The sequence below is a fragment of the Pristiophorus japonicus genome, chromosome 14 (assembly GCF_044704955.1).
Source record: "Pristiophorus japonicus isolate sPriJap1 chromosome 14, sPriJap1.hap1, whole genome shotgun sequence".
Lineage (NCBI taxonomy): Eukaryota > Metazoa > Chordata > Chondrichthyes > Pristiophoridae > Pristiophorus > Pristiophorus japonicus.
Genome location: NC_091990.1, coordinates 100,723,453 through 100,750,992, shown reverse-complemented (window position 1 = coordinate 100,750,992; position 27,540 = coordinate 100,723,453). Strand labels below are relative to the sequence as shown.

The following is a 27,540-nucleotide window of genomic DNA, read 5'->3' as shown; positions in this document are numbered from 1 at the left end:
AAAATTGGTTATAAAGCATGTTGGGACAGCCTGAGGTCATGAAAAGTGCTATATAAATGCAAGTCTTTTCTTTCATTTAGTTAATCTGGGAGTGTTCGACTTGACCCGACATCATTGATGTTTTTTGCTCTTTGGTGTAATTTGATGGCGTTTCTAAGTGTTTGTACTGTACTGCAGGGATGGGCAAAGAAGGATAAGGTTGGCCAGTTAGTTCCAACACTGGCTTCAGTGCAGCAGCACCACCTACAGTTACAATTTCGGCAGCAGCAAAGTGGAGGTGCTGTGGCGAGAAAAAAAACAATAGATGGTGTACCAAGATATGAAGTGTACTTTACTGGTAAACTTGAGGCTCCACATCTGGAAAAACTGCTCCAAAGAATTGTTGCTGTGGGTGAGGCCAGGATGTCTGATTACTCAATAGTGCACTGGGTGGGAAAGGTCCCTCAAAAATAGAGATCTCATTAGTTAGAATCATAGAATGGTCACAGCACAGCAGGAGGCCATTCAGCCCATCGAGCTTGTGCCGGCTCTCTGCAAGAACACTTCAGCTAGTCCCACTCCACTGCCCTTTCAGTGTAGCCCTGCAAATTTGTTTTTTACAGGTACTTATCCAATTCCATTTTAAAAGCCATAATTGAATCTGCCTCCACCACCCTCAGGCAGTGCATTCCAGATCCTAATCACTCACTGCGTAAAAAGGTTTTCCCTCATGTCGCCTTTGATTCTTCTGCCAATTACCTTAAAACTGGGTCCTCTGGTTCTCGACTCTTCCGCCAATGGGAACAGTTTCACTCTGTCTAGATCCTCATGATTTTGAACACCTCGCTCAAATCTCCTCTCAAGTTTGTGCGCTATAAGGAGAATAACCCCAGCTTCTCCAGTCTATCCACGTTAATGAAGTCCCTCATCCCTGGAACCATTCTTGTAAATCATTTCTGCACCCTTTCTAAGGCCTTCACATCATTCCTAAATAACGATCAGTAGCCCTTTCCCATCAGAATTAGGCACAATATTCCAGTTGAAGCCAAACCAATGTTTAATAAAATGTTCCTCATAACTTCTTTGCTTTTGAACTCTATGCCTCTATATATAAAGCCCAGGATCCCGTATGTTTGTTTAACCGCTTTCTCAACCTGTCCTGTCACCTTCAACGATTTGTGCACGTATACCCCCAGGTCTCTCTGTTCATGCACCCTCTTTAGGATTGTACCCTTTCGTTTATATTGCCTCTCCTCATTCTTCCTACCAAAATGTAACACTTTACACTTTTTTGCGTTCATTTAACCTGCCACATGTCCGCCCATTCCACCAGCCTGTCTATGTTCCCTTGAAGTCTATCAATATCCTCCTCACTGTTCACTATGCTTTCAAATTTTGTGCCATCTGCAAATTTTGAAATTGTGCCCTGTACCCCCAAGTCCAAGTCATTAATATATATCAAGTTAACGTGGAGTAGCCTTGTTCGTAATTCAGATCATCCACCTTCCCCCTGAGTGGAAGAGCACGGCATGGAACTGGGTAAGGAGTCCATTTTCCACCTGACTTCAGGCAGGTGGCCTACTGCCAGCACTCTGCCAAAACTGGAAGGTGCAATGTCTCGGCCTGACCTCTCCAATCTTCACTGTGGCAAATCACTTATTGCTCAGTATTTTTTCTACATTTGCACGAGAGGACGGTAAGCAATAGGATGCACAGTGCACCTTGTTGCTTGTCAGGTCAAGGTTGTTGGTTTGTGTTTCCATTTTTCCAGTAGGAAGGAGCTGCTGAGCTGCACCTTTAGGGGCTGCTCCTGACCGTCAGACCTGCCATGCATGCCGACTTGTCTTGTAGTTGTAGCTGCCGGAAGAACAAAGGCCCAACCAAATGTAAACAGATGGGATAGAAACAGAAAATGCTGGAAATACTCAGTAGGTCAGGAAGCATCTGTGGACAGAGAAACAGAGCTAATGTTTCAGGTTGATGACCTTTTGTTCTGAATGGTAGTGGAGCAAAGGCCTCACAGATCCCCAGGAATTATCAGTGGATCCCAGGAACATCAGTTACCAGAGAAGGCATTCTTTCATTGAACCATAGAAATTTATGACTCAGAAGGAGTCCATTTCGGCCCATTGTGTTTGTGCCGGCTGAAAAAGAGCATTCCAGCCGAATCGCACTTTCCAGCTCTTGGTCTATAGCCCTGTAGATTACGGTACTTCAGGTGCATGTCCACGTACTTTTTAAATGCAATGAGGGTTTTTTCCTCTACTCTCCTTCCAGCAGTAAGTTCCAGACCCCCACCACCCTCTGGGTGAATAAAAGTTCTCCTCAACTCTCCTTCTACCAATTAATCTATGCCCCCTGGTTATTGACACCTCTGCTAAGGGAAACAGATCCTTCCTATCCACTCTATCTAGGCCCCTCATAATTTTATACACCTCAATTAAGCCTACCCTCACCCTCCTCTGTTCCAAGATAACAAACCCAGCCTATCCAATCATTCCTCATAGCTAAAATTCTCCAATCCTGGCATCAACCTCATAAATCTCATCTACTGTCTCTAATGCAATCAAGTCTTTCCTGTAATATAGTGACCAGAACTGCACGCAGTACTCTAGATGTGGCCTAACTAGTGTTTTACACAGTTCAAGCATAACTTCCCTGCTCTTATATTCTATGCCTCGGCTAATAAAGGAAAGTATCCCGTATGCCTTCTTAACCACCTTATCTACCTGTCCTGCTCTTTGATTCACCTTCACATTCCCCCAAGCTGCTGAGCGAATCTTGTATTGTAAACTGGTCTAAGTTACATAGGCCTGTCTCAGAACCACTAAACTTCAGGGTTTATTAGGGCTGGATTTTCAGTCTTCTGCTGCCGCTGTTAGCACCCCAGAGGGTCAGCAGTGGCGGCGGTAAGCACTTCCAAGCGGACAGCCAGCTTCCAGTGCCCCGCCGAGATTTTCGGTGCTGGTTTCGAAGGGGTGTAGAGCATTACCGCCCGGAAGAGCCGAGCCTGTGTGCACCGGTCCTAGCTTGATTTTTGGCTGCCGCCCAATCTGTAGCCTGCTGTAGAGCACCCCCTGCTGGGACCGCCTGTGAAAGCTGGCCATCCGAGCTGTAGCGGCTGCAGTGAGGTAAGTAATGTCGACCTCAGGTAAGTGTGATTGTTTTTTTTTCGCGATTTATGTTATGGTGGCGTGAGTTATTTATTGGGAATGTTTTTGCTGGGTTTTTTTCAGGTTCCCCCCCTGGCCTCTCCTATGGCACTCCGAGGTCAGCTGTTTAGCTCGGGATTTTCAGTTGCTCAGCTGGCCTAGCGCTTTAATGCTTCCCACATTCAGGGACCAGCTGATGAATTTTGCTGACTGAGGCACAAACTTTACTGCCCCGAAATGAGCAGAACCGAAAATCCAACCCAGTTGTCTTAGCAACCAGTGGTAACAAAGTCTTTGTGGTTCAAAAGAGATTCCTTTATGAGACTGGTAGCCTGCTTTGGAGCTTAACAATTCAATTTTCTTCTTTTACCCCTTAATCACACAACTCGGGACAGTTGAGTTGGGCCTTAGAGGCCATCATTGAGCATGTATAGGAGTATGAATTAAGTTTAACCTTATTTTTTCTTCCCTCTTTATGCTAAAAACAGATGAGGATTGAGAGGGAGAAGCAAGCCAAGGTGGAGGCCTCCCTGATTGAATTGTCGAATGCCTCCCAGCAGCCTCCGTCCAGGGGTCGGAGGTTAGTTCTTGCTCAGTTTGTTGCCATGGTTCTCCTGCAGCATGTAGATTCACTGTTTGATGAGTGGTGATGCCAACTGCCATTACCCACCATAACACCACTGGATTCGTTTTTAACTGTGGGCACAATATTCACCAATCAAGAAACTGAGCTAACACTCAAACACTCCCCACCCCTGCTTTCTCCTCTTCTCTCCCCACTGATTAGTGCAATTGAAAATTATTTTCACAAAGCAATCATTTATTTTGTCTTTTCAGTTTGTGTGATGAGGCCTTTCTGGAATAAGAATGTTAAAATCTGGCTAGTTGTCTTGAGAGGAAGGCGACTGCCCAAATGTGCCAAAGGTCAGCATGATGGGGTCATCCCATCCCTTTATGCTCAGTTAAGAGATTCTGTATGAAGCCACTCCAAATAAAGGTGAACTTTAATGGTTTTTGGCCTACTTGTGAGGTGGCAGGGGAAAATATTCAGACCTGCGGACGAAAGGATAACATTGGATTTCAAACTGTGAGGAAGTGCTGACATCTGTCTGGTAACTGTGATATTGAATGCTCAACACAAAGTCGCTTTCTCTTGATTTTAAAGCTATTTTGACACTTTTTTTTCCTAAACTTGATAATTCTGTTTTTTTTATTCTCCTTTATTTGATTGAGCTTGGATAATTGGTGTGCAACATTCCAGAGGGATGCTTCTGATCCGCTCCCAGTAATGACTTGCTGAGGTACCGTACCTCACTGGGCTCCAGCTGGTTCAGTTCAGCTCCCCCAGCCACACACAGGAATCATTGAAACAAACAGGGAAAGAACACACACACACACACACACACACACACACACACACACACACACCCATTGGAACAAACAGACCAAGAACACACTCACACACTCACACCATTGGAACAAACGGACCAAAAACACACTCACACACACGCATATACATGCATGCACACAGGAATCATGAAACAAATAAGAACACACAGACATACATACACACACACACACACACACACACACACACATAACTAAACACTAATAATCCTATGGGTTCCACTCTTTCTCGTAATTAAGTCATAATTCTTATTTCACTTGCACATACAGCCAGCCACCTCTCCTGTCATTATCTTGAAGTGGAGATGAGGGAAAATAGGGAGGAAGAGACTGAGTCAGCTCAGGCCTTTCTCTTTCATCATATGGTGACCAGTTGTGCAACGCTATTGCTAGAAGCCTGGGAGGGTGCATTTGCAGCTTGCCTTTGGGTCTATGAGTGGCTCATGTTACTGCTGGAGGGTGGAGGTAGGGATTGAGTTTGTAAAGCAAAGAAAATAAAAGGAAGAAATTGCATTTTACAATAAATTGCTGCAAACCCTGTGGATTGGTGGTGCTTCCCTGGTCTGTACTGATGAAGCCAGTTGCCCGTAGTCTCTGGCAGTGGCAGATGCCAGGTGCATCAAGAGTGTGGAGCTGAAGATATGCTGGGCATCTTGTGTGTGAGTGTCTTGCCGTTCTAATATACGGAGTACATTGCAGCCCTCTTACAATCGAAATTGTACTAGATAAAAAAAAATCAATGCAAATAAGCAGCATTTTGCTGCAATTAAGCAGCATTTTGCTGCAATTTTGAAAAAGCAGGGAAAATAAAATGCTGCATCTCCCCTTTCCTGTCACGAGATAATACTGTACTGCCAATTCTGAAGTGAGCTAATAACCTCCAGTGGTAGTTTCAGGTACTGCATCAGTCTCTCGATTCAAACGCTGTGCAAATAAGGGAAATAGAAGACCCAGTGCCAGCAAGCCCTACCTAACACAGACCATATACAATATCAGTGACAGCTTAGCACCGAGACAGAAGATTGTGTGTTTAAGTCCCCCTCTAGGACATGAGCGCATACTCTAGACTGACACTTCAGTGCATTATTGAGGAATTCTGTGCTGTCGGAATGATTGTCTCTCACAATGGGATTTTAAACAGAGACCCTTTCTGCCTGTCTCACCGATGACTATGTCAAACGACAGTCATTTAATTCCAAGGTAATTCATTGTATGTGAAGCCCATGGAGATGTATTTGGGAAACTTAAGATGCTCTATAAGTGAAAACCTTTTCCCTTTTGCTGTGAACTCTGCCTCAGTCATTTAACCTCTGGAGGAATCGTTCTGCTCATTGTTTCCTTCTCACTCCCTGCCCCTGGTTTTTGTTAAAGGTCTTCATTGAAACAACATTAATTGAGTTAGCTGGGAGTCAATTCTATATCTCCATTGCTCTAATGAAAATGAAGATCCCTTATCGTCTGAAGACATTCTTATCCCTAGTTCTGTGCTCACAGAACACATTAAATGACCTGATTACATTTACATTATCCACTCCTCTCAGTATTTTAAAGACCTGAATCATGCCTCATTCAGTCTTGAAAACCAGCTCGGCTCTCTGAGTCTAACCTCAAACTTAAGAGCCCTAAGTCCATCAATCATCTTTCATCTTTCTGTGTGCTCTTTCTAAAATATTAACATGTCCTTTTGAAGATGATGACTAAACCGAAACGCAACAGTCGAAATGTCAGTTCACCAGTGACCTGTACAAAATTAGATTAACCTTTTTAAATCTATAGTCAGACACCCTTGAGATGGATCCCAGTACACAATTAGCATGTTTTAAAATTGAGAGAGCTGGGTGAAGGACCGTGGTTGAAAAGTGTTAGCACGAAGATGAGGTATATAAGGAACTAGTGGTTAAGTGATGTTACGTTTTTTTTTAAAGCTTGAAGAATGCAAGAGGGTGGCAAGACTAAGCTTGTAAGAAGTTCCACAGTTTTTAGGTTTTGGGAAAGAATTAATTAGAGAAGATTATGTATTGAGTCTTGACTTGAACACAGTGGGAGTGTACGGAAAAAGAACATATAGGATGCCATATTGGAGCATAGTAAGACCAAAAGGGGAAAGTTCACAGGATCCCTCACCATAGTTGTGTCGGTGAAGTAAAGACAAAGGTCATGTTGGAGTGGGCGAGTTCTTTGGTTAGCAGTAAAAGAGTCGTCTATCAGAAGCAACTTTTCTTGAGCCATGTTGAGAGATGCTAGAAAGGATATAGTAATTGCGTTTTTGTGCTATGAGGACCGCAGGTTATGAGCACTGAGAGAATGCATTCTAAAGGAAGTTGATGAACGTACAGTGGAATCATCAGCAAAGATTGGGTTCGACGACAAGTGAGAAAGGTCGCTGATGTGACGGAGAGAACAGAGACATTGGGAATGGAAACAAGTCCGAGGATAAGGCACCAACTACTGCACAGATGGAACAATTTGATACAAGACTGGGTGGCCTTGAACATGGCTTTGGAGCTGTGAACTCTCTCAGTGGTGATTTGTTTAGAAGTGTACAGTGCCAAAGCCTGTCAAAAGAATTGCAGTTGTCCAAGGCAATAACAGATGCTTCACTGAAATGTTCAGGAGGAGACACCTAGATGTGAGTAGTAAAGGCAACTGGATCGCCAGTCGAATGGTCCTCTGTCAAAAACCATACCAGTGAGCGTATATTGGAGCAGAACTTTGAAGGTAATGGGTAATTTTAACAGCAGCTTCCATAGTAATAGTGAAGGTAATATGAAGGGTAAGACAGATCACTATTCTTTGCAATTTGTGAACATGAGAGAAAATCTCAAGGAAAAAAAAAAGCAGAACTTGGAGAGTAAGACAGTATACAACAGCACACATTGTAGATGATGAGAGGGATACCAGCAGCACCAAAAGTTTTATTGGACTGTAGATCACGGAGCTCCTAATAGACCTGCTAGGAATAAAACGTGATGGTGACCAATACATTTGACCAGAATGGAGCAATTGGTGAAAACTAGATTGATTCCTGGGATGAGATGACTGTCTTATGAGGCGAGATTGTGTAGAATGGGCCTATACTCTCGAGTTTAGAAGAATGAGAGGTGATCTCATTGAAACATACAATATTCAGAAGGGGATTGACAGGGTAGATGCTGAGAGGTTGTTTCCCATGGCTGGAGTGTCTAGAACTAGGGGGATAAGGGGTAGGCCATTTAAGACAGAGATGAAAAGGAATTTCTTCACTCAGAAGGTTGCGAATCTTTGGAATTCTGTTCCCCAGAGGGCTGTGGATGCTGAGTCTCTGAATATATTCAAGGCTGAGATAGATTTTTGGAGTCGAGGGGAATCAAGTGATATGGAGATCAGGTTGGAAAGTGGACTTGAGGTCGATGATCAGCCATGATATTGAATGGAGGAGCAGGCTCGAGGGGACGTAGGGTCCTGCTCCTAATTCTTATGTTCTTAAGACTCCTTCTAAAGTTTGGACACTTTGTGAATTGTCAATAATCTCACCCAACTTATCCCATTGTTGCAAAGAATATCCCTCCCCTATGTACATGCTTCATATCAATATTCCAATGTGCATCATGTTACATTCATTTTCATTTAAAGCAATCTACTAAATTGATCCAGATCAGTTTAATCTCATCAATATCCCCCATGGTAATCACTGGGCCTTACAGCCTGGTGTCAGTTCAATATTAAAACTGCCTCCATATTATTTATCAATCATGTGAATGAACAGTGGGGAATCCAGAGCAGACTTTGCAGAACTCCAGTCAATAACTACCCTGGGAATTTCCCCATTTATACTCCTCTCTTCCTAATTCTTGACCCCCTTTTAATCCAAGCTTCAGATTTGAAACCTTATCAAACATCTTCAGAAAATTCCAGTTGCTTACTTCCACAAAGAATTCCAGTAGGTTTGTGAGACATGACATTGTTGCTTCTAAATCCTTGCTGACCACTACTTTAGCCTGCGCACACAGTCTCCCCCCCCCCCACCCTCTCGATATTCCAGTGTTTCTAATGCACTCATTCCTTACAAGAATTATCTAATTTTTTTTACTGTTTACCCAAAACCTGTCCCGTTGCAATCTCCTGCTCCTGATTGTTGTATGAGCCCTACACTTCATAACTATTTATTTCTTGTATTTTTTAAAACATTTCTACTTATTGATTGTCATGATTAATTAACAACTCCCATTTCATTGTATCAGGCGACAACCAGGATGATAGAAGGCGAACTAGATGGACCTTGTTTTTTTTAATCGTCTAGTGTTAAAAATGTTTCTTTTTAAAAAAAGAGAATTAGGCTAAATTAATGCTTCAAATATATTGCTGCTAAGGGGGCTGGGGAGGGAGGAGAATGCTGTAAAGCAGGGAGTGTTGCAGTAACCAGGCAGAGATGAGGAATGCACTGGGCTGAGGCCTGGCCTTGTACAAGTTGATTGGAAGTCGGCTGCACTGTATGGGCTTCTTCACTGGACAACGAGTGATGCCTCACCCAGTAAAATGCTGTGTGAGGACTGGCCTCTGGGCCCTTGCCAGGGGCTCAGTGATTGTTTTGTGCTTTGAGATCCAGTAGGGTACAATGGAGCGACTCCAGCATTCCCTCATGAGTAGGCTCCTGCACCGAGACAGCAGCATTCTCACTCCACATTGGGAAGAAAGGCAGATCAGCTTTTAAAATCACACTAGAACGTGACTAACAAATGTGCTAAGGCGAGAATGAAAGAGAACATGAGAGGGTATAACAGCACAACAGAGCTGGGAGTGTGTTACACAGTGTGACAGAGCTGGGAGTGTGTTACACAGTGTGACGGAGCTGGGAGTGTGTTACACAGTGTGACGGAGCTGGGAGTGTGTTACACAGTGTGACGGAGCTGGGAGTGTGTTACACAGTGTGACGGAGCTGGGAGTGTGTTACACAGTGTGACGGAGCTGGGAGTGTGTTACACAGTGTGACGGAGCTGGGAGTGTGTTACACAGTGTGAGACAGGGGCAGGGAGGTGTTGCTACAGTTGTAGAGGGCCTTGGTGAGGCCACACCTGGAGTATTGTGTACAGTTTTGGTCTCCTAACTTGAGGAAGGACATTCTTGCTATTGAGGAAGTGCAGTGAAGGTTCACCCGACTGATTCCCGGGATGGCGGGACTGACATATCAAGAAAGACTGGATCAACTGGGCTTGTATTCACTGGAGTTCAGAAGAATGAGAGGGGATCTCATAGAAACGTTTAAAATTCTGACGGGTTTAGACAGGTTGGATGCAGGAAGAATGTTCCCAATTTTGGAGAAGTCCAGAACCAGGGGTCACAGTCTAAGGATAAGGGGTAAGCCATTTAGGACCGAGATGAGGAGAAACTTCTTCACCCAGAGAGTGATGAACCTGTGGAATTCTCTACCACAGAAAGTTGTTGAGGCCAATTCACTAAATATATTCAAAAAGGAGTTAGATGTAGTCCTTACTACTAGGAGGATCAATAGGTATGGCGAGAAAGCAGGAATGGGGTACTGAAGTTGCATGTTCAGCCATGAACTCATTGAATGGCGGTGCAGGCTCGAAGGGCCGAATGGCCTACTCCTGCAGCTATTTTCTATGTTTTCTATGACAGAGCTGGGAGTGTGCTACACAGTGTGACAGAGCTGGGAGTGTGTTACACAGTGTGACCGAGCTGGGAGTGTGTTACATAGTGACAGAGCTGGGAGTGTGTTACACAGTGTAACGGAGCTGGGAGTGTGTTACACAGTGTGACAGAGCTGGGAGTGTGTTACACAGTGTGACAGAGCTGGGAGTGTGTTACACAGTGTGACGGAGCTGGGAGTGTGTTACACAGTGTGACGGAGCTGGGAGTGTGTTACACAGTGTGACGGAGCTGGGAGTGTGTTACAGTGTGACGGAGCTGGAGTGTGTTACACAGTGTGACGGAGCTGGGAGTGTGTTACACAGTGTGACGGAGCTGGGAGTGTGTTACACAGTGTGACGGAGCTGGGAGTGTGTTACACAGTGTGACGGAGCTGGGCATGTGTTACACAGTGTGACGGAGCTGGGAGTGTGTTACACAGTGTGACGGAGCTGGGAGTGTGTTACACAGTGTGACGGAGCTGGGAGTGTGTTACACAGTGTGACGGAGCTGGGAGTGTGTTACACAGTGTGACGGAGCTGGGAGTGTGTTACACAGTGTGACGGAGCTGGGAGTGTGTTACACAGTGTGACGGAGCTGGGAGTGTGTTACACAGTGTGACGGAACTGGGAGTGTGTTACACAGTGTGACGGAGCTGGGAGTGTGTTACACAGTGTGACGGAGCTGGGAGTGTGTTACACAGTGTGACGGAGCTGGGAGTGTGTTACACAGTGACAGAGCTGGGAGTGTGTTACACAGTGTGACAGAGCTGGGAGTGTGTTGCACAGGATAACGCTGAGCTGGGAGCGTGTTACACAGGAAAGTAGAGTGCTGGGAGAGTATTGTTTCAAATTGCAACATTGGAGCTCTGTGCTAAGTGCCCCCATTTGCGCTGTCTGCTGGAGAGTGGCTCCTTTATACCCTGTTGGAGTTTTGTGTCTAACCCTGAGAGATGGAACTTGCTTACCTCGTCCTGGGCCTGCACGCATCACACTAACAGCCAACCAGAGCTAATCCGTTATCCCACCAGGACTTCTATTTCCCGTATGAGCAGCAAAGATAAAATATCAATGCATGACAAGGAGCGCAAGACACTGGAGTCTGTGATGCTGGACCACGTCAATGACGAGGAGGAAGACAGGAAGAAGTTGAGTGGCTCAAGTTCTGAGGAGGAGATACCATATGAAGCTGAATCAGACGCTGGTAAGTCAAAGAGCTGTAATCTCTGCTTCTATCGGTGGTGGAGGGGAGGAGCTCAAGTATCTTTTCATGTGGACGAGTCCTGGAGCTGGTGTTCCTTTGTTTTCTGCTACTAAGCCATGGGCATGATCTCCAATCTCAAGATCTCACCCAAGTTAAGACCTTGTATCCAATGGCTTGTCTCAAGGAGATGCTCAGGAGAGGCCGGGTTATGAGCAAAAATCAAAGGATTAAGAACATAAGAAATAGGAGCAGGAATAGGCCCTATGGCCCATCGAGTCTGCTCTGCCATTTAATAAGATCATGGCTGATCTTTTACATCAACTCCACTCTCCTGCCCAATCACCATACCCCTTGATTCCCTCAATGCTCCAAAATCTATCTATCTCAGTCTTGAATATACTCAATGACTGAGTCTCCAAAGCCATCTGGGGTAGAGAATTCCAAAAATTCGCCACTCTGAGTGAAGACATTTCTCCATCAGTCCTAAATGGCCGACCCCTTATCCTGAGACTGTGACCCCTAGTTCTAAATTCTCAGGCCAGGGGAAACAGCCTCTCAGCATCTACCCTGTCAAGCCCTCAAAGAATTTTATACATTTCACTGAGATCACCTCTGATTCTTGTAAATTCCAGAGTGTATAAGCCCAATCTCTCCTCATAGGACAGCCCTCTCATCCCAGGAATCAATCCAGTGAACCTTCGTTGCACCTCTGTTGTCTGACCCTGCGCCATCTCCCCCACCCATCCAGTACCACCTACAGCCTGATCTCTCAGCCACTTTCTGGTGTTAGGCTTCTGGGTGTGATCTTATGTAACATGGTGTAGCTGAAGGCAATTCTATCAAGGACAGATATCTTAAGAGTGTGGTGCTGGTGGCTGCTGTGCAGACAGAAAACCTGAAATTTCCCTGATAGACAGTCGACTTCACTGAGGATGCCACAGATTTCTCGTTGCTCAGTGTATGCTTCTGCAACCCCGGAACAAGTGACAACTGACGGCATTCAAACTCTGGAACAGAATGAGCAGAGTTCATGGTAGCAGGGGAAGTGTTTGCCATGCTAGGGCCCTGTGCAAAGGTTCGGGATGGGGACTGAATCTACTCGGCGGGGGGGGGGGGGGGCCCTGACTGTGCAATTGTCCGAATTCAGCCCCTGATTTCTCCGATGATGGGGGCAGATCCATACATACCAGTCACACAGAAACAGAATATGTTCTGCCAAGACCGTAGCCTGCCAGAACTGACAAATGATGCCAGTCGCAGACGGTGATGGGGACAGGATCAGCCCGAAGCTTGGGACCCGGTGTAATTTCTCGGGCCAGCACAACCCTGCATGGTAATACTATCTTTGCTCCCATATTGAGGATGTTCTTGGTGATGGAAACACTCGCTTCTAAGGGGCTCCATCGATATATCAATTGAGACGTGTGTCTGGGGTGGGGAAGGGGAATCGGGCTTGCCTTACTCTTGCTCTCAGTTGTTCACTGTTATTTGTGTCTTTTGGTTTGACAGAGAAAGCCAAAGCCCGACTCAACATGAACAACCTCACCACCAAACGGAGCATGACCGACTCCATCCTTTCATCCTCCACTGCACCCAGTGCAAACAACAAGAGGGTACGTGACACGCCAGCAGGAGAAATGATTGGAGTTTGAGTTTGGATTCTGCAGCGCCATCTCCTGATCCAGTCCTCACCCCCCCATGCCCCCCCCCCACCCCCGCCACCAAGGCCCTGAATCGAGCCAGGATCCGGTGGGATAGAAATTAGTTTGACTTTCTCTTGCTTAAGATTTGGCATTTTCTTTTTTTTTCAATTAAAGATCAAACAAAAATTCCAGAGTTACAGGAATTGCTGCAGTGTTTCCGATGAGGAATGCAGCTTGCTTGCTGTTGGAAGAGATGCTGTAAAGTGTTCTGCTGTGATGACTGCTGTACTGTTGCCAGTTGAGGGAGGCTGCACTGTTTCTGGTTTGGTTGGATCATGCAATGTTTCTCTTGTGAGGGATGCTGCATTTCATTGCAAGAAATGCTGCAGTTTCCTGTGAGGTGTGCTCCATTGCTTCCAAATGCAAAGGGTGCCTTTCTGCTTCCTGTTGTGCTGTTTTCCTTTGCAAAAGATCCTGCGCTGTTTCATGTTGTGTGTGATGCTGTGCAGTTTGTGAGGAATGCTGCATTGTGTGCGGTTCCAGAGAATAATTCTTCTAGCGAGACTTGCTGAATTGCCTCCTGTTTCGTGGGTACTACAGTGATTCTTGTGAGGGATGCTGCATAGCTTTTTTTCATTGTGAAGAATATTTAATTCTTCTTCTTGCGGTGAGGGATGCTGTGATTTATCTGTTGTGAGGTGGGGGGGGGCTGTTTCAAGGAATGATGCAATGCTTCCTGCTGTGCTCGATGCTTTATTGCTTCCTGTTGTAGCGCATGTTGCATTTTCCCACGAGGTATGCTGCAGCATTTCAGTTTGGAGGCTGCAGCAACATTCCCATGGGCTGCAGCTTTGATGTTCCAAAGGGGAAGAGCACTCTTTCCCTTTGTGAACGATGACCTGCTTTCCAGGAATGTCTTTGGAGCTGCTCCCGCTGCGCCACCATGACTGGGTTGAGGAAATTCCCGGCCATTCTTTCCTATGGCGAGGCGCGCTGTGTTGTTTTCTGATGTGATCTGACATTTCATTGTTTGCTGTTGTGATGAATGCTGCCCTCACTTCTTGTGAGGAATCCTGCAATTTGCTTTGAAAGCGTCTGCATTGTTTCTTTGTATCAGGGTGTTGCATTTTGCATTGTTTCATGCAAATGCAACAAATGCCATGTTGTTTTGTTGTGATGAGCGGAGTATTGCTCCCTCTTGTGAGGCGCGTGGAATAGTTTCATGCTCAGATGGATCTTGAAGTGTTTAATGTTGCAGCGGACTGCATTGGTTCACTGCGACAAGCTGCATGTGGGGGATGCTGCAGTGTTTCCAATTAAGGCTGCTGCATTGTTTTATGTGAGGCATGTGGTGTTTTATCCATCAGGGATACAGCACTGATTCCTATTGCAGCATTGTTTCCTAGTGCAACTGATGCAGCATTGTTTTGTGGGTGATGCTTGATTGCTTCCTGTGGAAATGTTCCATTGTTTTTTTGTGTGGGGATGCTGTTTTATTTCCTGTAGCTGCATTATTTCCTGCTACAACTGATACTGCATCAACACTGTGAACTGATGCAATGGGGTTGAAATTGCCCTGTTTAGCGATGCCCATTAGCGCATCCGGGGGGGTGCAAACGGAGCACAAAACCTATTTCACCTGGCCGTGTGTGAGGCGGGGTGCCGCTGCTGGCTCCCACGAAATTGCAAAGGCGTTGCCACGGTAGCGCCCTGGGCAACCACTGATGACATCATCGCCGTGCACGCCGACTCCTTTCTGCCCCGCGGCGGAAATTGACCAGCGCCCCACGAGGCTGCTGCGAGCGGTGTCAGCACCAGTCTCACGGTGTCAGCACCAGCTTGCGGTGTGGGAGTTAAAGGAGAGATGGCCAGCGCTCCGTGCCTCCATCTTGCCGGTTTCGCCGACTCACCGGTCGGCCTGACTTCTTCCTCCTTTGCGTGGCCCGGGCCACCATCGCGCAGCGTCGCGCTCCGTTTTGGGTGTCGTGCTGACCTGTCGGCCCCACGGAGGCTGTCAGAGGCACGGCAGAGTGCACAGCGACCCTTCCCTTTAGCTGTCAATCAAGTTTGCTACCCCATGCCTCAGAGCAGATGCTCACCAGGCCATCCTAAAAATTGACTTCTGCTGAGCTCAAATAAATAAGGGCACAGCGATAATAATAGGTGCAGATGGTTTCTGGGAGCTTTGAGGGACGATGACAAGGCCCCCCTCATTGTCCCAGACTGTAAGGAATGTAACTGTAATGGTTTGGCTGGTCTTAGCTGCAAGCCAGACAACTTTTTGCATTCATATTAAAGCGAGTTAACAATCATTTCAATCTAAGACATTCCCACATGTTTTCCATTTAAACATGGTCCAAAAAAATGCCCAAAGTATGTCAAGGTTACATGTCATAATAAGTACTGCATTGTGTCCTGTTCTGAGTAATGCTGCACTCAATTCTGCAATGTTGCTGCAGGGTTACTTCTTTGAATTCTGCAATGTTCCCTTGCCATGTTTACTGCATGATTGCCTCTGTGGAATGCTGCATTATTTCCTCTTGAGGTGAGCAGCAATCTTTCTATTGCAAGTGATTATGAATTGTTTTTTGTTGCAATAAATGTTGCATTCATTCCTGGGAGATGCACTGCTTTGTGCCCTATGATGAATGCTGTGTTACTTCCTCTGGTGAGACATGCTGAACTGCTTCCTTCTGCAAGGCTGTTGCATTGTTCCCTGGTGTGAAGGTTGCAGCATTATTTTCTGTTGCAAGACACGTTTTGTGTGAAGGTTGGTGAGTTTTACAATTTTTAGGATACTGCATTGTTTCCTATTGCAAGGGATTTTACACTGATTCCAATTCTGAGGGATGCTGCAATGCTTCCAGCTGTGAATTATCCTGCAAACGTAACTGTTGTGAGGGAAGCTGCATTGTTTAATTTTGCATTTGATGTATTATTTCCTTTTCTGTGGAATGCAACTTTGTTGGTTGTTGCAAGAAATCCTATATTTGTTCCCCAGGCGCGTTGCATTGCTCCTCGCGAGGGATGCAAAATTATCCCTTTTGTGAGTATGCAGCAACATTTTTCAAGAACATGAAATATATTAACATGAATAGAGGATTGGCTAACAGAGAACAGAGAGTCGGGATAAATGGTTCATTCTCTGGTTGGCAATCAGTAACTAGTGGGGTGCCGCAGGGATCATTGCTGGGACCCCAACTATTTACAAACTACATTAACAACTTGGAAGAAGGGACTGAGTGTAACGTAGCCAATACGATTCCAGTTCTGAAGGATGCTGCATTGTTTAATGTTGCATTTGATGTATTATTTCCTTTTCTGTGGGATGCAACTTTGTTGGTTGTTGCAAGAAATCCTGTATTTGTTCCCTAGCTGACGATGCAAAGATGGGAGGAAAAGCAATGTGTGAGGAGGACACAAAAAATCTACAAAAGGACATAGACAGGCTAAGTGAGTGGGCAAACTGGAGTATAATGTTGGAAAGTGTGAGATCATGCACTTTGGCAGAAAAAAAATCAAAGAACAAGTTATTATTTAAATGGAGAAAGATTGCAAAGTATCACAGTACAGCGGGACCTGGGGTTACTTGTGCATGAAACACAAAAGGATAGTATGCAGGTACAGCAAGTGATCAGGAAGGCCAATGGTATCTTGACCTTTATTGCAAAGGGGATGGAGTATAAAAGCAGGGAAGTCTTACTACAGCTATACAGGGTATTGGTGAGGCCACACCTGGAATACTGCAGTTTTGGTTTCCATATTTACGAAAGGATATACTTGCTTTGGAGGCAGTTCAGAAAAGGTTCACTAGATTGAGGGCATTAACTTATGAGGAAAGGTTGAGCAGGTTGGGCCTCTATTCATTGGAATTCAGAAGAATGAGAGGTGATCTTATCGAAACGTATAAGATTATGAGGGGGCTTGACAAGGTGAATGCAGAGAGGATGTTTCCACTGATGGGGGAGACTAGGATTAGAGGTATAATCTCAGAATAAGGGGCCGCCCATTTAAAACAGTTATGAGGAGAAATTTCTTCTCTCAGGGTTGTAAATCTGTGGAATTCACTGCCTCCAAAAGCTGTGGAAGCTGAAATATTGAATAAATTTAAGACCGAAATCGACAGTTTCTTAATCGATAAGGGGTTATGGGGAGCAGGTAGGGAAGGGGAGCTGATTCCATGATCAGTTCAGCCATGATCTTATTGAATGGCGGAGCAGGCTCGAGGGGCCGTATGGCCTACTCTTGTTCCTATTTCTTCTGTTCTTTATCTGTTACAAGATACCCTGCATTATAGCCCAATGAAACTGATGATAGAATTGTTTCTCACAAAAAATGCTGCATTGTTCCTTGTGAAGATCGCTGCATTGTTCCTTGTGAAGATCGCTGCATTGTTCCTTGTGAAGCTTTCTGCAGTGTTTGTTGTGAAGATTGCTGCATTCATATGTGTGAAGATTGCTGCATTCATATGTGTGAAGATTGCTGCATTGGTTGTGAAGACTGGTGCATTGTTTCTTGTGAAGATTGCTGCATTGCTTCTTGTGAAGATTGCTGCTTTACTGTGAAGACTGATACATTGTTCATTGTCAAGATTGTTGCATTGTTTGTGGTGACAATTGCTGCATTGTTTGTTGTGAAGATTGCTGCTTTGTTTAATTTGAAGATTGCTGCTTTGTTCGCTGTGAAGATTGTTGCATTGTTTCTTGTGAAAATGGTGCATTGTTTGCTGCAAAGATTTCTTCATTACTTTCAAGATTGCTGCATTTCTTGTGAAGATTACTTCTTTGTTGTGAGGGTTGCTTCTTTGTGTGTTGTGCAGATTGCTGCTTTTCTGCGAAGCTTGTTGCATTGTTGCTTGTGAAGATTGATGAATTGTTTATTGTGAAGTTTATTGAGGGAGTGCAGCGAAGGTTCACCAGACTGATTCCCGGCATGGCAGGACTGACATATGAAGAAAGACTGGATCGACTAAGCTTATATTCACTAGAGTTTAGAAGGATGAGAGGGGATCTCATAGAAACATATAAAGTTCTGATGGGATTAGACAGGTTAAGTGCAGGAAGAATGTTCCCGATGTTGGGGTAGTCCAGAACCAGGGTTCACAGTCTGAGGGTAAGGCGTAAGCCATTTAGGATCGAGATGAGGAGAAACTTCTTCACTCAGAGTTGTGAATCTGTGGAATTCTCTGCCGCAGAAAGTTGTTGAGTCCAGTTCGTTTGATATATTCAAAAGGGAGTTAGATGTGGCTCTTACAGCTGAAGGGATCAAGGGGTATGGAGAGAAAGCAGGAATGGGGTACTGAAGTTGCATGATCAGCCATGATCATATTGAATGGTGGTGCAGGCTCGAAGGGCCAAATGGCCTACTCCTGCACCTAATAGTTTCTATGTCTCTATGCTGCATTGTTTCTTGTGAAGTTTGCTGTATTATTACTTGTGAAGATTCTTGCATTGTTTATTGTGGAGATTGCTGCTTTGCTGGTGGTGATTGCTACATTGCTGCTTGTGAAGATTGCTACCTTGTTTGTTGTGAAGATTGCTGCCTTGTTTGCTCTGAAGATTGCTGTATTGTTTTTGAAGACTGCTGCATTCATATTTGTGAAACATAGAAATTTACAGCGCAGAAGACGGCCATTTCAGCCCATCATGTCCGCGCCGGCCGACAAGACGCACGCCCTTGGTCAGCAGCCGTAAAGGTTACATATAAACCTATGAACAATGATGGAAAGGCAAAGAGCACCCAGCCCAACCAGTCCGCCTCTCACGACTGCGACACCCCTTATACTGAAACATTCTACACTCCACCCCAACTGAAGCCATGTGATCTCCTGGGAAAGACAAAAACCAGATAAAGATCCAGGTCAATTTAGGGAGAATAAATCTGGGAAAATTCCTCTCCGACCCATCCAGGCAATCGAAACTAGTCCAGGCGATCACACTGGCTGTATTCTATTCCCTGCAGTACATACCATTATATCTGTGCTGTCCAACAGAAGGTCATCCAGTCTAATCCCAATTACCAGCTCTAGGTCTGTAACCCTGCAGGTTACTGCACTCTAAGTGTCCATCCAATCATCTCTTAAAAGTGGTGAGAGTTTCTGCATCCACCACTCTTCCAGGCAGCGAGTTCCAGATCCCCACAGACCTCTGTGTAAAGAAGCCCCCCCCCCCCCTCAAATCCCCTCTAAACCTTCCACCAACCACCTTAAAACTATGCCCCCTCGTAATAGACCCCGCCACCAATGGAAATAGGCCCTTACTATCCACTATGTCCAGATCCCTCAATATTTTGTACACCTCAATGAGGTCTCCTCTCAACCTCCTCTGTTCCAATGAGGACAAACCCAGCCTATCAAATCTGTCCTCATAACTAAGATTCTCCATTCCAGGCACCATCCTAGTAATCTCCACTGCATGCTCTCTAGTGCAATCACGTCCATCCTATAATACGGCGACCAGAACTGCACGCAGTATTCCAGCTGTGGCCTAAGGAAAGTTTTATATAATTTAAGCATAACCTCCCTGCTCTTATATTCTATGCCATGATCAATAAAGGCAAGCATTCCGTATGCCTTCTTAACCACCTTATCCACCTGGTCTGCTACTTTCAGGGATCTGTGGACAAGCACTCCAAGGTCCCTTTGTTCATCTACACTATTAAGTGGCCTACCACTTAATGCGTTATACTCTTCCCTTATTAGACCTCCCAAAGTGCATCACCTCACACTTCTCTGAATTAAATTCCATTTGCCACTGCTCTGCCCACCTGACTAGTAGATTGATATCCTCCTGCAGCCTTTTCATTATCAACCACACAACCAATTTTAGTGTCATCTGCAAACTTCTTAATCATACCTCCTATATTCAAATCTAAATCGTTGATATATACCACAAAAGGCAAGGGACCCAGTATTGAGCCCTGCGGAACCCCATTGGAAACATCCTTCCAGTCACAAAAGCATTCATCAATCATTACCCTTTGCTTCCTACCTCCAAGCCAATTTTGGATCCAACTTGCCACTTTGCCCTGTATCCGATGGGCTTTCACCTTCATGACCAGTTTACCATGTGGGACCTCATTAAAAGCCTTGCTAAAGTCCATATATACTACATCGTATGTACTACCCTCATCGACCCTCTTGGTTACCTCCTCAAAAAATTCCATCAGGTTAGTCGGTCACGATCTTCCCTTAACAAATCTATGCTGACTGTCCCCAATTAATCCTTGCCTTTCCAAATGCAGATTTATCCTGTCTTTCAGGACTTTTTCCAATAATTTTCCCACCACTGAGGTTAGGCTGACAGGCCTGTAATTACTCGGCCTATCCCTTTTTTCCTTCTTAAACAAGAGTACTACATTAGCAGTCCTCCAATCCTCCAGCACCATGCCCTGATCCAAAGAGGACTGAAAATGATGTTCAAGACCTCTGCTATTTTCTCTCTTACTTTGCTCAATAGCCTGGGATGCATTTCATCCGGGCCTGGGGACTTGTCTACTTTCAAAGCTGCTAAACCCCTTAATACTTCCCCTCTCACTATATTTATTTCATCTAGAATATCACACTCCTCCTTGATAGCAATATCAGCATTGCCCCTTTTCTTTGTGAAAACAGATTCAAAGTATTTGTTAAGAACCCTACCAACATCTTCTGCCTCCACACAAAGATTACCCTCATGGTCTCTAATAGGCCCTACCCTTTCTTTAGTTACCTTCTTACTCTTAATATATTTATAGAACATCTTGGGGTTATTCTTAATTTTACTGGCCAAGAATTTCTAGTGCTCTGTCTCAGCATTTCTAATATCCTTTTTAATTTTGCCTCTTAACTTTCTACATTCCTCTAAAGATTCTATACCATTTAGCCATTGGCATATGATATAAGCGTGCTGCCTTGTTTGTTGTGAAGATTTCTGCCTTGTTTGTTGTGAAGATTGGTGCATTGTTTGTTGTGAAGATTGCTGCATTGTTTGTTGTGAAGATTGCGGCATTGTTTGTTGTGAAGATTGCGACATTGTTGTGAAGATTGCTGCATTGTTTGTTGTGAAGATTGCGGCATTGTTTGTTGTGAAGATTGCTGCATTGTTGTGAGGATTGCTGTATTTGTGAAGATTGCTGCATTTTTGTTAAGATTGCTGTATTGTTACTTGAAGATTGTTGCATTGTTACTTTTGACGATTGCTGCATTGCTGCGTGTGACAATCGATGCATTGCTGCTTGTGACGATTGCTGCATTGCTACTTGTGAAGATTGTTGCATTTTTCACGTGAAGATTGCTGCATATTTTATTGTGAAGATTGCTGCACCTTGTATTACAATGATTGCTCCATTGTTTATTGTGAACATGTTGCTTTGTTTGGTTTGAAGATTGCTACATTGCTTCTTGTGAAGCTTGCTGCATTGTTACTTGTGAAGATGCTGCTTTGTTTCTTCTGAAAATTGTTGCATTGTTATGAAGATTGTTGCATTGTTTGTGAAGATTGCTGCATTCATAATTGTGAAGTGTGCGGCATTGTTAGTTGTGAAGCTTGCTGCCTTGTTTGTTGTGGATTGATTTATTGTTTGTTGTGAACATTGCTGCATTGTTACTTGTGAAAATTGCTGTATTGTTACTGGTGACGATTGTTGCATTGTTTTGTTGTGAGGAGTGCTGCTCTAAAGATTGCTGCATTGTTTATTGTGAAGATTGCAGCATTGTTTCTTGTGAACATGTTGCTTTGTTTGGTTTGAAGATGAAATTGGCTGCATCCTGTGTGGTGGAGTTTGCTGCATTGTTAATTGTGAAGAATGCTGCGTTGCTTCTTTTTAAAATTGCAGCTTTGTTAAGATTGCTGCGTTTGCGAAGATTGCTGCATTGTTTCTTGTGGAGATTGTTGCATATTTTGTTGTGAAGATTGCTGCATCTTGTATTGCAATGATTGTTTCATTGTTTACTGTGAACATGTTGCTTTGTTTGGTGTGAAGAAGATTGCTGCATTGTTTCTTGTGATGATTGCTGCATTGTTACTTGTGACGAGTGCTGCATTGTTACTTGTGAAGATTGCTGTTCTGAAGATTGCTGTGTTTCTTGTGAAGATTGCTGCATTGTTTCTTGTGAAGTTGTTTGTTTTGTTTTGAAGACATTGTTTTCTTTTGTTGTGCAGATTGCTGCATTGTTTCTTGTGACCAGTGGTGCATTTTTCTGAATATTGCTGCATTGTTTGTTGTGGGTTGATTTATTGTTTGTTGTGAAGGTCGCTGCATTGTTCCTTGTGAAGATTGCTGTCAACATAGAAACATAGAAAATAGGTGCAGGAGCAGGCCATTCGGCCCTTCGAGCCTGTACCACCATTGAATATGATCATGGCTGATCATGCAACCTCAGTACCTCACCCCTGCGTTCTCTCCATACCCCGTGATCCCTTTAGCCGTAAGGGCCACATCTAACTCCCTTTTGAATATGTCCAACGAACTGGACTGAACAATTTTCTGTGGCAGAGAATTCCACAGGTTGAAAACTCTCTGAATGGAAAAGTTTCACCTCATCTCGGTCCTAAAAGGCTTACCCCTTATCCTTAGACTGTGACCCCAGTTCTGGACTTCCCCAACTTCGGGAACATGTATTGTTTCTTATGAAGATTTCTGCATTGTTTCTTAAGTTTGCTGCATTGTTTCTTGTGAAGAATGCTGCATTGTTTCTTGTGAAGATTGCTGCCTTGTTTCTTGTGACGAGTGCTGCTCTGAAAATTGCTGTGTTATTTCTTGTGAAGATGTTGCTTTGTTTTGTTGTGAAGACATTGCTTTGTTGTGCAGATTGCTGCCTTGTTTGTTGTGAAGATTGCTGCTTTTTTTCTTGTAAACATTGTTGCATTGTTCTGAATATTGCTGCATTGTTTGTTGTGGATTGATTTATTGTTGTGAAGATTGCTGCCTTGTTGTGAAAATTGCTGCCTTTGTTGTGAGGATTGCTGCTCTGAAGATTGCTGCCTTGTTAAGATTACTCCCTTGTGAAGATTACTTCCGTGAAGATTGCTGCCTTGTTTGTTGTGAAGGTCGCTGCATTCATACTTGTGAAGAGTGCAGCATTGTTTGGTTTAAAGATTGCTGCATTGTTTCTTGTGAAAATGGCTGCATTTTTCTTGTGAAGAATGCTGTGTTGTTTCTTGTGAAGATTGCAGCTTTGTTTGTCGAAGATTGCAGCTTTGTTTGTTGTGAAGATTGTTGCTTTTTTCTTGTGAACATTCTTGCATTGTTATGAATATTGCTGCATTGTTTGTTGTGGATTGATTTATTTGTGGTGAAGATTGCTGCATAGTTTGTGGTGAAGATTGCTGCATAGTTTGTTGCATAGTTTGTTGAAGATTGTTGCATTGTTAAGATTGCTGCATAGTTTGTGGTGAAGATTGTTGCATTGTTAAGATTGTTGCATAGTTTGTGGTGAAGATTGCTGCATTGTTACTTGTGAACATGTTGCTTTTTTGGTTTGAAGATTGCTGCCTTGTTTGTTGTGAAGATTGCTGTGTTGTTACTTGTGAAGATTGCTGCATTCATACTTGTGAAGAGTGCAGCATTGTTTGGTTTGAAGATTGTTGCGTTGTTTCTTGTGCAGATTGCTGCGTTGTTTCTTGTGCAGATTGCTGCGTTGTTTCTTGTGCAGATTGCTGCGTTGTTTCTTGTGCAGATTGCTGCGTTGTTTCTTGTGCAGATTGCTGCGTTGTTTCTTGTGCAGATTGCTGCGTTGTTTCTTGTGCAGATTGCTGCGTTGTTTCTTGTGCAGATTGCTGCGTTGTTTCTTGTGCAGATTGCTGCGTTGTTTCTTGTGCAGATTGCTGCGTTGTTTCTTGTGCAGATTGCTGCGTTGTTTCTTGTGCAGATTGCTGCGTTGTTTCTTGTGCAGATTGCTGCGTTGTTTCTTGTGCAGATTGCTGCGTTGTTTCTTGTGCAGATTGCTGCGTTGTTTCTTGTGCAGATTGCTGCGTTGTTTCTTGTGCAGATTGCTGCGTTGTTTCTTGTGCAGATTGCTGCGTTGTTTCTTGTGCAGATTGCTGCGTTGTTTCTTGTGCAGATTGCTGCGTTGTTTCTTGTGCAGATTGCTGCGTTGTTTCTTGTGCAGATTGCTGCGTTGTTTCTTGTGCAGATTGCTGCGTTGTTTCTTGTGCAGATTGCTGCGTTGTTTCTTGTGCAGATTGCTGCGTTGTTTCTTGTGCAGATTGCTGCGTTGTTTCTTGTGCAGATTGCTGCGTTGTTTCTTGTGCAGATTGCTGCGTTGTTTCTTGTGCAGATTGCTGCGTTGTTTCTTGTGCAGATTGCTGCGTTGTTTCTTGTGCAGATTGCTGCGTTGTTTCTTGTGCAGATTGCTGCGTTGTTTCTTGTGCAGATTGCTGCGTTGTTTCTTGTGCAGATTGCTGCGTTGTTTCTTGTGCAGATTGCTGCGTTGTTTCTTGTGCAGATTGCTGCGTTGTTTCTTGTGCAGATTGCTGCGTTGTTTCTTGTGCAGATTGCTGCGTTGTTCCTTGTGCAGATTGCTGCGTTGTTCCTTGTGAAGTTGTTGCTTTGTTTTGTTAAGATTGTTGTCTTGTTTGTTGTGAAGATTGCTGCATCTTGTATTGCAATGATTGCTTCATTTTTTATTATGAACATGTTGCTTTGATTTGAAGATTGCTGCATTTTTACTTGTGAAAATGCTGCGTAGTTTCTTGTGAAAATTACTGCTTTGTTTGTGAAGATTGCTGCCTTGTTTGTTGTTAAGATTGCTGCCTTGTTACTTGTGATGATTGCTGCATTGTTACTTGTGACGAGTGCTGCATTGTTACTTGTGAAGATTGCTGTCAACATAGGAACATAGAAAATAGGTGCAGGAGTAGGTTATTCGGCCCTTCGGGCCTGCACCGCCATTGAATATGATTGTGGCTGATCATGCAACCTCAGTACCCCACCCCTGCCTTCTCTCCATACCCCGTGATCCCTTTAGCCGTAAGGGCCACATCGAACTCACTTTTAAATATGTCCAATGAACTGGACTGAACAACTTTCTGTGGCAGAGAATTCCACAGGTTCACAACTCTCTGGATGGAAAAGTTTCTCCTCATCTCCTATATGGCTTATTCTTTTTCTTTTGACTGTGACCCCCTGGTTCTGGACTTCACCAACTTCGGGAACATGTATTGTTTCTTGTGAAGATTGCTGCATTGTTTGTTGTGAAGATTGCTGCATTGTTTGTTGTGAAGATTGCTGCATTGTTTGTTGTGAAGATTGCTGTATTGTTTCTTGAAGATTGCTGTATTGTTTCTTGTGAAGATTGCTGCATTGTTTCTTGTGAAGATTGCTGCATTGTTTGTTGTGAAGATTGTTGCATTGTTTCTTGAAGCTGTTGCATTGTTTCTTGAAGATTGTTGCGTTATTTCTTGTGAAGATTGCTGCATTGTTTGTGAAGATTGCTGCATTCATTCTTGCGAAGAGTGCGCCATTGTTTCTTGTGAAAATGCTGCTTTGTTGCTTGTGAAGATTGTTGCATTGTTTGTTATGATAATTGCTGTATTTCTTGTGAAGATTGCTGCTTTGCTTGTCGAAGATTGCTGCTTTTATTCTTGTGAGCATTGTTGCATTGTTCTGAATATTGCTGCATTGTTTGTTGTGGATTGATTTATTGTGACAATTGTTGCATTGTTCTTGTGAAGATTGCTGCATTGTTTCTTGTGAAGATTGCTGCATTGTTTATTGTGAAGATTGCTGCATTGTTGTGAAGATTGTTGCATTGTTTCTTGTGAAAATGCTGCTTTGTTTGTGAAGATTGCTGCATTGTTACTTGTGAAGATTGTTGCTCTGAAGATCGCTGTGTTACTTGTAAAGATTGCTGCGTTTGTGAAGATTCCTTCATTGTTGTGAATATTGCTGCCTTGTTACTTGTGAAGATTGCTGCCTTGTTGTGAAGATAGTTGTATTGTTACTTGTGACGATTGCTGCTGTGAAGATTGGTGCGTTGTTACTGTTGAAGATTGTTGCATTGTTTTGTTGAGGATTGCTGCTCTGAAGATTGCTGCGTTTCTTGTGAAGATTGCAGCATTGTTTCTTCAGAACATGTTATTTTGTTTGGGTTTGAAGATTGCTGCGTTGTTTCTTGTGAACATGTTGCTTTGTTTCTTGTGAAGATTGCTGCGTTGTTTCTTGTGAAGATTGCTGCGTTTCTTGTGAAGATTGCTGCATTGTTTTTGAAGATTGCTGCATTGTTTTTGAAGATTGTTGCATTGTTTCTTGTGAAAATGCTGCATTGTTGTGAAAATGCTGCATTGTTTCTTGTGAAAATGCTGCATTGTTTCTTGTGAAGATTGTTGCATTGTTTTGTTGTGAGGACTGCTGCTCTGAAAATTGCATTGTTACTTGTGAAGATGCTGCTTTGTTTACATAAAACATGAGAAATAGGAGCAGGAGAAGGCCATACGGCCCCTCAAGCCTGCTCCGCCATTTAATACGATCATGGCTGATCTGATCATGGACTGAGGTCCACTTCCCTGCCCGCTCTCCATAACCCCTTATCGTTGAAGAAACTATTTATTTATTTCTGTCTTAAATTTATTCAATGTCCCAGCTTCCACAGCTCTCTGAGGCGCGAATTCCACAGATTTACAACCCTCTGAGAGAAGAAATTTCTCCTAATCTCAGTTTTAAATGGGTGGCCCCTTATTCTAAGACCATGCCCTCTAGTTCTCGTCTCCCCTATCAGCGAAAACATCGTCTCTACATCACCTTGTCATGAAAACATCACCCCTCAAAATCTTATATGTTTCGATAAGATCACCTCTCATTCTTCTGAATTCCAATGAGTAGAGGCCCAACCTACTCATAAGTCAACCCCCTAATCTCTGGAATCAACCTTGTCTGAACTGCCTCCAAAGCAAGTATATCCATTTGTAAATATGGAAACCAAAACTGCACGCAGTATTCCAGGTGTGACCTCACCAATACCCTGTACAACTTTAGCAAGACTTCCTGGCTTTTTTATGCTCCATCCCCTTTGTAATAAAGGCCAAGATTCCATTGGCCTTCCTGATCACTTGCTGTACCTGCATACTATCCTTCTGTGTTTCATGCACAAGTACCCCCAGGTCCTGCTGTACTGCAGCACTTTGCAATTTTTATCCATTTAAATAATAACTTGCTCTTTGATTTTTTTCTGCCAAAGTTCATGACCTCACACTTTCCAACATTCTACTCCATCTGCCAAATTTTTGCCCACTCACTTAGCCTGTCTATGTCCTTTTGAAGATTTTGTGTGTCCTCCTCACACTTTGCTTTTCCTCCCATCTTTGTATCGTCGGCAAACTTGGCTACGTTCCACTCAGTCCCTTCTTCCAAGTGATTAATATAGATTATAAATAGTTGGGGTCCCAGCACTGATCCCTGCAGCACCCCACTAGTTACTAATTGCCAACCCAAGAATGAACCATTTTATCCCTACTCTCTGTTTTCTGTTCGCTAGTCAAACCTCTATCCATGTTAATATATTACCCCCAAGCCCATGAACTTTTATCTTGTGCAGTAACCTATTATGTGGCACC

At 43.9% G+C, this 27,540-nt stretch overlaps 1 protein-coding gene across 4 annotated transcripts in view; it reads left to right on the top strand.

Annotated features, from left to right (window-relative positions):
• The window catches only part of LOC139279999 (protein phosphatase 1 regulatory subunit 12A-like), a 286,266-nt gene that overhangs the window by 150,358 nt on the left and 108,368 nt on the right, over window positions 1-27,540 (top strand). For 3 of the 4 annotated variants that reach the window (XR_011596579.1, XM_070899408.1, XM_070899406.1), the window contains exons 7-9: window positions 3,620-3,711; window positions 11,194-11,366; window positions 12,876-12,979. Coding sequence is in view for 3 of the 4 variants with exons in the window: in XM_070899408.1 (XP_070755509.1) it covers window positions 3,620-3,711; window positions 11,194-11,366; window positions 12,876-12,979 (369 nt within the window). In the remaining variant the exon portion in view is untranslated. The remainder of the gene's footprint in view (window positions 1-3,619; window positions 3,712-11,193; window positions 11,367-12,875; window positions 12,980-27,540) is intronic. The other variant, XM_070899407.1, reaches the window with a different exon arrangement.